General features: G+C 46.2%; 1 protein-coding gene across 1 annotated transcript in view; it reads right to left on the bottom strand.

Moving 5' to 3' along the window:
- Nucleotides 1–47: 47 nt before the first annotated feature.
- The window catches only part of RABEP1 (rabaptin, RAB GTPase binding effector protein 1), a 48,288-nt gene continuing 35,616 nt past the window's right edge, over nucleotides 48–12,719 (bottom strand). The window contains exons 14-18 of the mRNA XM_060756977.2: nucleotides 11,983–12,172; nucleotides 8,398–8,453; nucleotides 8,166–8,264; nucleotides 5,361–5,477; nucleotides 48–2,783 (exon numbers count right to left, since the gene is read on the bottom strand). Of these exons, the coding sequence (XP_060612960.2) occupies nucleotides 2,682–2,783; nucleotides 5,361–5,477; nucleotides 8,166–8,264; nucleotides 8,398–8,453; nucleotides 11,983–12,172 (564 nt within the window). The 3' untranslated portion in view covers nucleotides 48–2,681. The remainder of the gene's footprint in view (nucleotides 2,784–5,360; nucleotides 5,478–8,165; nucleotides 8,265–8,397; nucleotides 8,454–11,982; nucleotides 12,173–12,719) is intronic.

The raw sequence follows: 12,719 nt of genomic DNA, 5'->3' as shown, positions 1-12,719 counted from the left end.
CTTTTGAGTTTGTCATTCGGAGGGCTCGAGAAGAACCAGAGAAGACCTTTTTCTTTAATTTCCTCCTTTAATTTGGAACACTTTGTAAGGATACGCCTTTCAATACAGTTAACAAAGGGTTACATTTCATTTTATTGATTTTTTAAAAATTCGGTAGACAGGAGAATCCCACACCCACACTTTCACAGGACACCGGTGGCTCGACTGGTTGGAATACAGCATGATCCCCAAACCCTCCTGTCGCGCGGAATCGGAAAGCGAGCTTTTCCGCAAAGGGAACCAAGCGAGAACGCAGCCGCCCTTCTCCTCTTGGGCCAAACCATGCTTTGGAGGGTTTCTCTCGCGTGACGAGGCCACCGAGGCAAGAAAGAAAATCGGGGGTCACGGTTAACGATCACACATGCTGGAAGAACGCAGGCCGCACATATGAAAAGACTGTACACGTATACAGAACAAGAGAGTTCGATCCTGATGGCATTTCTCCTCCGTACGTTCTGCACAGAATCAGTACGAGCGGACTGTCGCAGTGGTGGAGCCCCGTCCGTCAACGCAAAGGAACAAAGGCTGAGGTTGTATGTGATGCAGCCCTGTCCGGCGAGAAGAGCGTTCCCCCCGAAAACAGGAAAACGGAGGCTGAATTGGAGAACCCCCCTCTTGAGTCTGATGATTATTTTCCCTTTTCGGCCTCAAATAAGTGTGTGGTTTGGGGTCTTAGGGCTTCTGGTTGTAGCAAGATGTTGTCAATATCTGTTACAGCTTAGTACGACTGCGCTATCCGCTTCTTCCTTCTCTCTGCAGAAAGCGTCGTTCCCCAAAGTGTCTTTGGAGTAGGTTTAAGGCTCCCAAAAATCAAAGGCTCAGTCACCGGCCTTGTGCAGCATCACATGGAAGTGGCTCATTCATAATTCATTATAGCCTGCGAGATCCTGATCGAACGGCAAAAGCGGCTTTGTTTTTGATGCTTTAAACGCTGTGGGCGCATTCTGTCAGAAAAGATGGGCAGTAGAGCAAAAAAACAAACCAAAATGCTTCCAACAGACTCAGCAAGATGAAGACAAGATGGATCCCTCTCCTAAAGTCCAGTGTAAAATTTCCCAAAGCAGCGTGAGAAAAGGACTCTCCATTTGCGCAAAATTTAAGAATTCCCCACAATGTTAACCGTTGCTTTTCCACAAAAAATCTCCCCCCTTCTGACCAGAGTGCTCACATTTTGTAGCTCCTTAAACCCATTTCACCACCAATGCTCAACTGACAATTCAGTGGCTCTCAAATACATAGTTTGTGCCAGCGGAAAGGACTCAAAAACACTTTCAGTGAAGGTGGACAAACATGATGGTGTTTCTCTTCGACATGGCGTTTTTTCCAGCCTTCAAAACCCAGCCCGCTTTCGTTATCCTTCCTCTCGCTGGATGGATCAAACCAGGTTCCGAGTGTAACGCGATGGCTCTGAATTCAAACCCTAAACGCAGCTTCCACAATCCGCTTCTATGGAGACCTATCCCAGGAAGATCCAACAGCCGTTTCACAAGCGTTGCCTTCACACGTACGTCCACGTCCGCCGGGTGACGAATGTTCAAAGCAACGCAAAAGGGCCCCCCTACTTTCAGCAGAGATTCATAACTATCAGATACATTGCCAAGCTCCTTATTCAGAGATGAGCTGAAGTCTCCCTGGTTTCAATGGGGGTTGGATCCAGCTCAACTGGTTTTGTTCTCCATGCAAGAGCCTAAAAGAGTGGGCTTCGATATCCGCGGTACATTCCAAACTGTGAAAAAGCCACACAGATTCACTGGGGTGGGGGGAGACATTATAACATCTGCCCCATCGCTAAGAAAGAATCGAATGAAGACTTGATTATTATTGTTGTGTAAGGGCAAGAGACCACAAGGCCTCTCTTCCCTGAAATGAAAGCTTTATCTGCTCTACCCGCAGGACGTTTTTGCTTCTCAAGAGTGACTTCCCTTGTGACTCCCAGGTGACCAGGAAACTTGGATCCCAAATCCCAAGTGATCCGTGGATTTTGTTCCTTTTCCTCCCTTTCTTTGGCCGCTCCGTCACTACCTCTCAACTGCCAAACCGGGCTCTTAAAAACACACAAAGTAGGAACAAAGTGCATCGAGCTTTGAAAGCCCTCCAGCCCCAAATTCCTGAAAAATTAATCCGTATTTTAATATAAAATATCGACATATCTTACTACTACAAACCCCTCCTGCCTTGCTCCTGTTGGCAACCATTCAGTCGCCGGTGGGGTCGATAGCTTTTGTCTGAAACCGAATTTGGGAGACGTTGATTTCTAGCAGCTTCCTTGATCGTCGTAGAAAAAGAAACTGATTACAGAGGGAAGAAGGGAGTATGGGAGAGAGAGAACGCCGCTTTCTGGAGTTAAGGAAAAAGTGAGGGACGGCAGACCCCCGGAAAGCACCCGCCTCTGCGCCTCGATCCTCGTCTCTCACCCGCAAAACGCAAAGCCTCCTTTCTTTCTCTTCTTCTCCCTCCTGGAAACGCCGCCTGGAACCACACTGCTCCCTCGCGCCATCTTCTGCGCTTTCGGTTAAAGAGTTAAATAATAATAATAATAATAATAGTTATTAAACGTTTTGCTATAAAGATGAGTTTTTCTGGGGGGAGAAAAAACCCGACGTGGCCTCGCCGCCTCATCGCCTCGCCGTCCGAGGAGGGGGTCATGTTTCGGGCAGCTGGTTAATGTCTGTCAGTTTGGTGTCGTTGAGGATGGCCCGGATCCGCTCCAGGGAGTCGGCCTGACGGATCCGCTCCAGCTGGACCTAAACGGAAAGGCATATCAGTATAATGTCAATATACTGTCCATGCTGCTAGCTCTGAAAAAGTTAAGCTGCGGAGCATGATGAAGCATGCATGGAACAGACAAAGAAGATGTTGCAACAGACTAGGAGGCTGAACACTGAATTAATGAGCTAATAACAGTGGAGTGTAAATAGAAGCAGACGCCATTGCTATGCCTCTTGGCTCTTTTCCCTTGCATCTGACCGTGCTAACGAGTAAGGGTTACTGCAATGAATGAAATAAAGATAAGAGCCGCTACTGAAGCAGAAACAACTGTCTGAAGTCAGCTAATTTGATGATAAGATGCAAGTTGGTCAGCAAAGGGGGACCGAAAGGCGGGATTGCTGTGGCTGATGTGGGCCTTTGAGTCACGCCTGAACAAAGGGCCTAAGGAAAGTAAGGGTGAAGCCCCAGCCTTCCTTTGAGATACACTGTCAAAGGCTTTCATGGCAATAATAATAATAATAATAATAATAATAATAATAACACGAGGGATATTTTTAAAGTAAGGTCCGTTTTGTTGTAGACACTAGTTGTTCGCGCGCATACCTCAACGAGCGCGTGTGTCGTGTACCGGCATGTCTCGGGAACAACTGTGCTCAGTTTCCGCTCTATAGCTAACTTGTATGGTTCTGTTCTGTGCTTTAAAAATGTTTAAGACTATCAACTTGCCTGCCGCATGTGAGGTTCACTCAGTGATACGGTTTTTGTCAGCAAGGAACCTGCCTGCTGCAGAAATTCATCGACAGATTTGTGAGGTGTACGGTGATACCATTATGAGTGAAAGCCAAGTGCGTAAGTGGGTACGACAATTCAAAGATGGCCGTGACAACGTCCATGATGAGGACTGCTCTGGTTGCCCTTCTTTGATTACAGACGATTTGGTGGCTTCAGTTGAAGCGAGAATTTGTGAGAACAGGCGCTTCACAATAACAGGTCTCTCAAACGAATTTCCTGACATGTTGAGATCAGTGCTTTACAACATTGTTTCTGAACACCTAAAGTTTAGGAAACCGTGCTCCCGTTGGGTTCCGAAACTCATAACAGAGGACCACAAAAACCAAAATTTGAGTGTGCGATCAAATCAAATAGTCTGTAATCAAATAAGGGTGACCGGAGCGGTCCTCATCATGGACGTTGTCACGACTATCTTTGAATTGTGGTACCCACTTACACACTTTGCTTTCACTCATACCAGTATCACCGTACACTTCACAAATCTGTCGATGAATTTCTGCAGCAGGCAGGTTCCTTGCTGACAAAAACTGTATCATTGAGCGAACCTCACATGCGGAGGGTGAGTTGATAGTCTTAAACATTTTTAAATCACAGAACAGAACCGTACAGGTAAGCTACAGAGCGGAAACTGAGCACAGTTGTTCCCGAGGCATGCCAGTACACGACGCACGTGCTCGTTGCAGTATGCGCGCGAACTACTAGTGTCTACAACAAAACGGACCTTACTTAAAAAAATACCCCTCGTAATAATAATAATCTTTATTTAATACCCTGCCACCATCTCCCCAATGGGAACTCGGGGTGGCTTACATGAGGCCAAGCCCAACAGCATATTACAATAAAGTAAAAACCAATACACTATAACAACACAGTAAAATACATACAACATGTGAGTATAAAGACGATAAAGCAAAATCATACACAGTAAAATAAAATAACATAACAATGAGTGGGCCGCATGTGCAAGAAAAAAACTAAAAATATTAAAATCAGGATGAGATAGGGGTGGAGCAGATTGTTTGTGGGGGAGAAACTCGTAAAATCACTGGGGGGTTGGCTGCAACGTCAATGTGTTCTATCAGCATTTGCTTCTGACATTTTACCAGGAAGCTGGGAGAAAGAGCCAATGTCTGTTAACCAAGTGTAAAGGGTGCCATTAGCAAGCTTGATTTGCAAGTGACCAGCCACCACTTTGTCAGATTACAGAGCGAAGCCATCGAAATCCACAAGCAATTTCAACAGAAAAGAAGAAACCATGAAAATGAACAAAATGTGGCTCCCAGTACTGAAAAAAAACACTGAACTTGGGGGTCGGGACCCTGGAGGAGTCATGAGGGGAGTGCCCCAGAGATTCCCCCTACAATTTGGGCAATTCCTGCCCTTGGCATTGGCTGGGATTTCCCAGCAGCAGAGCATGAGGGCTGGGCTGGAGGTTTGGGTGGCTGCATTAAGCAGAGTTCCCCTCCTTGCCCGGCGTCATCTGGGCCTCCTGGGTTGCCTCAAAGAAGGTAACCTCTATCAAAGTAACTGAACATTTTTGTAGGTTTTTTGGGCTGTATGGCCATGTTCCAGAAGCATTCTCTCCTGACGTTTCGCCTGCATTTATGGCAGGCATCCTCAGAAGTTGTGAGCCTCACAATGGCAACAGGAAATGATGCGATGCCACTTGCTTTGTCCACTTTGAGAGGGAGGGATTGCAAAGGGAAACTGAGGCATTTGCACTCATGGGAGGAGGAGAAAGAAACCCTTCCCCATGCACTGCTAATAGACAAACCACCCCCGCGTTGCCCCCCACCTGGAGCCCCAAAGGGAAGCCTCACCTGCAGGGTCTGCGAGAGCTTCACAAAATCCCTCTGTACTTGCTCGCTGACATCCAGCTCCGTCTGAAGACGCTGCGCTTTGTTCTTCTCCTCGAACATCAGCTGCTCAAGGGTCACCTGGAGCAAGACACCGAGGCATCAGGTTCCATGCTTTCAAAGCTCTCCTGCTTTTATGTACATGATAAGATGTTCGGTCCGAGTTAAGAGACTGTTTGAAGGACCTCTGACTAAGCCCTTCTTCTCATGGGAAAAGAAGAAAGGCAGGAATGACGTAATATTGTTATTGCGCAACCAATGAACAAGTATTTTCTGTTGGTCATGGTGTTCTGTGTGGGAAATTTGGCCCAATTCTATAGTTGGTGGGGTTCAGAATGCTCTTTGATAGTAGGTGAACTATAAATCCCAGAAATTACAACTCCCAAATGTCAAGGTCTATTTTCCCCAGACTCCACCAGTGTTCACATTTGGGCATATGGAGTATTCGTGCCAAGTTTGATCTAGATCCTTCATTATTTGAGTCTACAGTGTATGTAGGTGAATTACAACTCCCAAACTCAGGGTCAATGCCCATGAAACCCTTCTAGTATTTTCTGTTGGTCATGGGAGTCCTATGTGCCTCGGTTTGGCTCAATTCCATTGTTGGTGGAGTTCATAATGCTCTTTGATTGTAGGTGAACTATAAATCCCAGGAACTACAACTCCCAAATGTCAAGGTCTATTTTCCCCAGACTCCACCAGTGTTCACATTTGGGCATATGGAGTATTCGTGCCAAGTTTGGTCTAGATCCTTCATTATTTGAGTCCCCAGTGTTCTCTGGATGCAGGTGAATTACAACTCCCAAACTCAGGGTCAATGCACACGAAACCCTTCCAGTACTTTCTGTTGGTCATGGGAGTCCTGTGTGCCTAGTTTGGTTTAATTCTATTATTGGTGGAGTTCAGAATGCTTTTTGATTGTAGGTGCACTATAAATCCCAGCAACTACATCTCTTCCCATATGACAAAATAATTTTTTTGAGTGATAGTCTCTCCTTGGGTTAGTAGGTGTCTTGTGGCCAAATTTGGCGGCAATTCGTTCAGTGGTTTTTGAGTTATGTTAACTCAAAAAACACTTAACTTTATATATATATATATATATATATATATATATATATATATATAGAGAGAGAGAGAGAGAGAGAGAGAGAGAGAGAGAGAGAGAGAGAGAAGGGGGGGTATATGTACAATTTCTAAACACTATGAAACAGGATTTTTGTTCCTGGGTGATCAATGCCATTTCCTAATTGGTTAAATCACAAAAACATGGGGAAAGTGCAGTAACTTTGCATTTGTGTGGAGGGAGGGGCATCCTGCTGCAGCATATATAGCTCTACGTGGGGTTGCCCTTGAAGACTGCCCGGAAGCTTCAGATGGTCCAGCGTTCGGCAGCCAGGTTGCTAACGGGAGCGGCACTCAGGGAGCACACCACTCCGCTGCTGAGCCAGCTCCACTGGCTGCCAATCTGCTACCGGGCACAATTCAAGGTGCTGGCTTTAGCCTATAAAGCCCTAAACGGTTCCGGCCCCACTTACCTCTCCGAACGCATCTCCACCTATGAACCGACCAGGACATTAAGATCGTCCGGGGAGGCCCTGCTCTCGGTCCCGCCTGCGTCACAAGCGCGGTTGGCGGGGACGAGGGACAGGGCCTTCTCGGTGGTGGCCCCTCGGCTATGGAATGCCCTACCCGTAGACATCAGGCAGGCCCCTTCGCTGCTGGCGTTCCGGAGGAAGGTCAAGACGTGGCTCTATGAACAAGCGTTCGGCTAACAATGCAACTGAACTCAGGAAGACGGTATAAATGAACAAGGAAATGGTAGAAGGATTATGAGAACGGAATCTGATTTTCACTGAGGCGTTGATGACTATGTTGTGTTGTTCGTATTGTCTGTTATGTATGTTGTGTTTTAACTAATTGTGATTGTTATATAAATTGTACTGTAAACCGCATTGAGTCGCCGAATTAGGCTGAAAAATGCGGTATAAAAATAAAGCAAATAAATAAATAAATAAACAAACCGTAACACTTTCCTAAGTCTTTCTAAAACCAGGTTGAATTGGTCGAGACTCAATGGGATAGCTATTGAAAAACGAAAGTGAAATGTGCTATAGCAGGATGTTCTTGCAGTTCAATACACTTTTTTCCGTGTTTTTATTAGCAAACAGCATTGATAACCCAGGAACAAAAAATCGTCTGACACGATGTTATGGGAGTGGTGGCATCAAAATGCACCGGGGAGACGCAAAAGAGGTATGTTTCTTTTACGAAAATATTTTTATTAATGAATTTTTAGAAAGTTGAAAAAAAAATATATTTTTTAACATCGAAAGTGGGAGAACATTGTATATAGGTAGAAGAATTGTAAGAAAGGAGAGACTGATGTTTGAGAGAGGGGGAAAGCCCCAAAAGAAAATAAAGAAGGGAAAATATAAAATAAAAAATGAAAATAAAAGTATTGTTGACTTCCCTCTAATCTTTGTTGATCTTTAAAGTCTTTTTTTCTGTAGTACTGAAAGGTATGTTTCTTAGGCCGCATCTAGGCTGTCATATAAAATCCAGATCATCTGCTTTGAATTGGATTATATGGCAGTGTAGACTAAAATAATCCAGTTTTAAAGCATATGACGGGGTAGATGGGGCCTCCACACTAGTGTAGATGGGGCCTGTCACATAGTGTAATAAAGATTTCCCACATCAAGGGAGCTTATATCTGAGACAGAGGGGCCTGACTCTCTCGTACCCAAGAGACCCAGACACGCAGGTTACCTTTGCTGCCGCCTCCTTCCTCAGCTGCTCTTCAAGGCTGTTTTTCCTTCCCTGAAAGCCTTCCAGCTGCTGCCTTTTCTCCTTCAAGGTGGACTCCACCTGGGGAGGAGTCAGAAGAACGAGCGTTACACATATGTAGCGAATGCATCCGTGTAACCTTCACACATGTCGGACTGTATCTCCCACCCTCCCCACCCAGGAAGTCACTCCTCGGGTGCGGCCAAGGACTCACCAGCTCCTTCTCTGCTTTTATTCTCTCCAATTCGGCTTTCAGGCCGGAGGCAGCAGCTGCAAAATAAAGGAAAAACAACGTAAACTCCTGTACGGATTGTACTGTCAAAGGCTTTCACTGGGGTATTGGTTGTGTGGTTTCCGAGCAGCATTTGCTCCTTTGTTCGTTTCGCCTGCACCTGTGCCTTTTGGCATTATCAGTGGATCTGATAGAAGTCAAACCAGTGGCGGACTGAATATACCTCTGGAGTAATGTCCAGGGTATGGAAGCCCCAGTGGCACAATGGTGTAAACCAGGGGTCCTCAAACTACGGCCCACGGGCCACTTCCGGCCCGCAGAGGAGGAGCGCCCCCCCCCCACACACTGCCCCTCCCTTGGCTGTCTCACGCTATCCATCGGGCTCGATGGGCAGCGTGAGCCAGCCAAGGGAGGCTGCCCCGGTGCTCCATGCAGTCATGCCGGCCACATGACCTTGGAGGTGTCTACGGACAACGCCAGCTCTTCGACTTAGAAATGCAGATGAGCACCACACCCCAGAGTTGGACACAACTGGACTTCATGTCAGAGGAAAACCTTTAACTAGGAAAATTGTGGAAGATCCAGGGTGGGAGAAAGAACTCTTGTCTGTCGGAGGTAGGTATGAATGTTTCAATTGGCCACCTTGATTACCATTTCATAGCCTGACAGTTTTTAGGGAGAATCCTTTGTTGAGAGGTGATTAGCTGGCCCTGATTGTTTCTTGTCTGGAGTTCCCCTGTGTTTGAGTGTTGTTCTTTATTTACAGTTATAGAGTTTTTTTTAATACTGGTAGCCAGATTTTGTTCAGACTAGAAAGAGGAAGATTTCCCATTGTTTCCGACTCAGATTTCTGCTCCTGAAATTACTGCCTAAAGAGGGCTAGAAAGAACCCCCTCTGAGGGCCCTTCCACACAGCAAAGTAAGATATGTCCAAAGTGCATAGGGATTTTTAATTGATTTTTTTAAAAAAAACTATAGTCCGGCCCTCCAATGGTCTGAGGGATAGTGAACTGGCCCCCGGTTTAAAAAGTTTGAGGACCCCTGGTGTAAACCCTTGTGCTGTCAGGACTGCTGACCGAAAAGTCAGCGGTTCTAATCTGGGGGGAGCAGGTTGAGCTCCCATCTCTTAGCTGCAGCTTCTCATGCGAGGACATGCGAGAAGCCTACCACAGGATGGTAAAACATCCAGGAGACCCCTGGGCAATGTCTTTGCAGGCAGCCACTTCTCACACTCCAGGAGCGAATTGCAGTTTCTCAAATCACTCCTGACACGAAAAAAAAAGTCCAGGGTGGGATAAAAGAACCATTGTCTGTTAAGTGCAAAGGGTGTGATTATTTATTTATTTATTTATTTATTTGCTGCATTTGTTGACCGCCGTTCTCAGCCCTAGGGCGACTCACGGCGGTGTACAACATATAAAAACAATTTACAATAAAGCAATATCACTAATACACAATAATATAATTACACTAAATGATCCGCTCCGTCTTATCGTAGAATCATAACCAATCTCGTAAACCATATTCCGTTCCAGTTGTCGTTACCAGTTAATGTAGCACTCAGTTAAATGCCTTCTCAAATAGCCATGTCTTTAGGCTCTTACGGAAAGACATAAGGGAGGGCGCTTGTCTGATGTCAACAGGGAGGGTGTTCCACAGCCGGGGGGCCACCACCGAGAAGGCCCTCTCTCTCGTCCCTGCCAGACGTGCCTGTGAAGCAGGCGGGATCGAGAGAAGGGCCTCCCCAGACGATCTCAAGGCCCTCGTGGGCTCATAGGCCGAGATGCGATCCGCAAGGTATTTTGGGCCAGAACCGTTTAGGGCTTTGTAGGATAACGCCACCACCTTAAATTGGGCCCGGTAGCAAATCGGCAGCCAGTGGAGCTGGAACAGCAAGGGCGTTGTATGCTCCCTGCGTCCTGCTCCTGTTAACAACATGGCTGCCGCGCGCTGGACTAGCTGAAGCTTCCGGGCCGTCTTCAAGGGCAGCCCCACGTAGAGAGCGTTGCAGTAGTCAAGGCGGGATGTGACCAGAGCGTGTACCACCGTGGCCAAGTCAGACTTCCCGAGGTACGGGCGCAGCTGGCGCACGAGCCTAAGCTGTGCAAATGCTCCCCTGGTCACCGCCGAGACCTGGGGCTCCAGGCTCAACGATGAATCCAGGATCACTCCCAAGCTGCGAACCTGCGCCTTCAAGGGGACTGCGACCCCATCCAGCACAGGCTGTAACCCTATACCCTGTTCGGCCTTGCGACTGACCAGGAGTACCTCTGTCTTGTCTGGATTTAATTTCAGTTTGTTCGCCCTCATCCAGATCATTACAAACTAGATGTTTAGGAGTGGGATCCACCCATTAGCATGTAAATAAGCATGAAAGTTTTGGAACTATTGGAAAAGTGGCAGATTAGCAGGGATGCAATCTGACCTAAGAGATATTCTTCTCCAGGAGACAGCAGGAGAAACGGAGATGTATGCATGATGATGACTGAATGTGTTATTCATAACAGATGCAGGCAAAATATCAGGAGAAAATGTTGCTAGAACATGGCCTTACGGCAATGTTTCTCAACCTTTCTAATGCTGTGACCCCTTGATACAGTTCCTCATACCGTGATGACCCCCAACCATCCAATTATTTTTGTTGCTACGTCATAACTGTAATTTTGCCAGTGTTATGAATCCTAATGTAAATATCCAATATGGACGATGTATTTTTATTCATATTTGACACAAATACCCAATATGCTCAAATTTGAATACTGGTGGGGCTGGGAGGGGCACTGAGTTGTAGTTGCTGGGATTTATAGTTCACCTACAATCAAAGAGTATTCTGAACTCCACCAACGATGGAATTGAAACAATCTTGGCACACCAAACTCTCATGACTTACAGAAAATGGTGGGCATTGATCTTGAGTTTGGGAGTTGTAGTTCACCTGCACCCAGAAAGCACTGTGGAGTCAAACAATGATGGATCTGGACCAAACTTGGCATGAATACTCAATATGCTGAAATGTGAACACTGGTGGAGTTTGGGGAAAATTGTTGTTGTTTGTTGTTGTTCATTCGTTCAGTCGTTTCCAACTCTTTATGACCTCATCGTGACATAGAGTCGGAAACAACTGAACGAATGAACAACAAACAACAAGTTTCCCCAAACTCCATTAGTGTTGGGGAAAATAGACCTTGATATTTGGAAGCTGCAGCTGCTGGGATTTATAGTTCACCTACAATCAGAGCTCCTTGAATCCCACCAATGATAGAATTGGCCCAAACTTCCCACAGAGAATCCCCATGACTAAGATCGTGTTTTCTGATCGTCTTTGGTGACCCCTTTGACACCCTCCCACGACCCTTCCAGCGGTTCTGACCCCCAGGTTGAGAAACACTGCCTTACGGCCTGGAAACCACACAACACCTACCTCCGTAGAGATTTCAAAACCACTGAAGTGCTAGAAAAATATTAGGAAACTGAACAAAACAGCCCTCATTTGCTCTGTTTTCTGAACAGCTGTCCTCGAGAAAACACAACATAGGAAACGGAAACCGAAGTGAATGGCTGGCTCACCAATCTCCTCCTTGCAGTTCTCTATTTCTAATTGGAGAGTCTCCTCTATGTTCTCTTTCAGACACTGTTCAGCTTGGATCTGCTCCTTCAGAAACAGGATCTCCGCCTTCAGTTTCTCTTCCAAGTGGTCGGCCGCGGTCCGGACGCTGATGATATCTTCACGGTATTTGAGGACGAGTTCGCGGAGCTCCTGGAAGGAGAGGTTCACGTATTTTAATAAAACAAAATGTTGCTTCCCACCGATCTCTCACACACATTGTGGAGAGGGCACAGAAAGGAGATCGAAACAACCATATGAAGAGGAGCTGGACTTTTTGCCTATCTGTCAGACTGTAGGATCTAAATAGTAATAGTAAATAAGCACTCACAAGCAGGCTTGCTTTGAAATGGATATATTGCTTATATCTCTGCAGCAAAGAAAGACACTAATGACTTTTTCCCACCACCACTTCCTTTTATACACCTTTCCTGCCCATCTCCCCCTCTTCTCAGTTTCCTTATTAGAACTTGTTACTTCACAAGTTCCATAACATGGTTTCCAGCGCCCTCAGCTAGCTTCGGAATGTCACAGAGAGAACTGATTCAGTCAGGATGTCACAGAGGGAATTTGTGATGTCTTCGTGCCATCAGAAATTGACTCCTGACACTATCTAGACATCCTATTGAAGGCATGTTTTCTGTATTTCCGGAATCCAGGACACAACGGAGCAATGATTTCAAATGGCAGGGAAAGGGAT

Source organism: Anolis sagrei, chromosome 11 (genome assembly GCF_037176765.1).
Source record: "Anolis sagrei isolate rAnoSag1 chromosome 11, rAnoSag1.mat, whole genome shotgun sequence".
NCBI lineage: Eukaryota > Metazoa > Chordata > Lepidosauria > Squamata > Dactyloidae > Anolis > Anolis sagrei.
The sequence above is the reverse complement of the archived record's forward strand: the minus strand, read 5'-3'. Positions and strand labels throughout refer to the sequence as shown.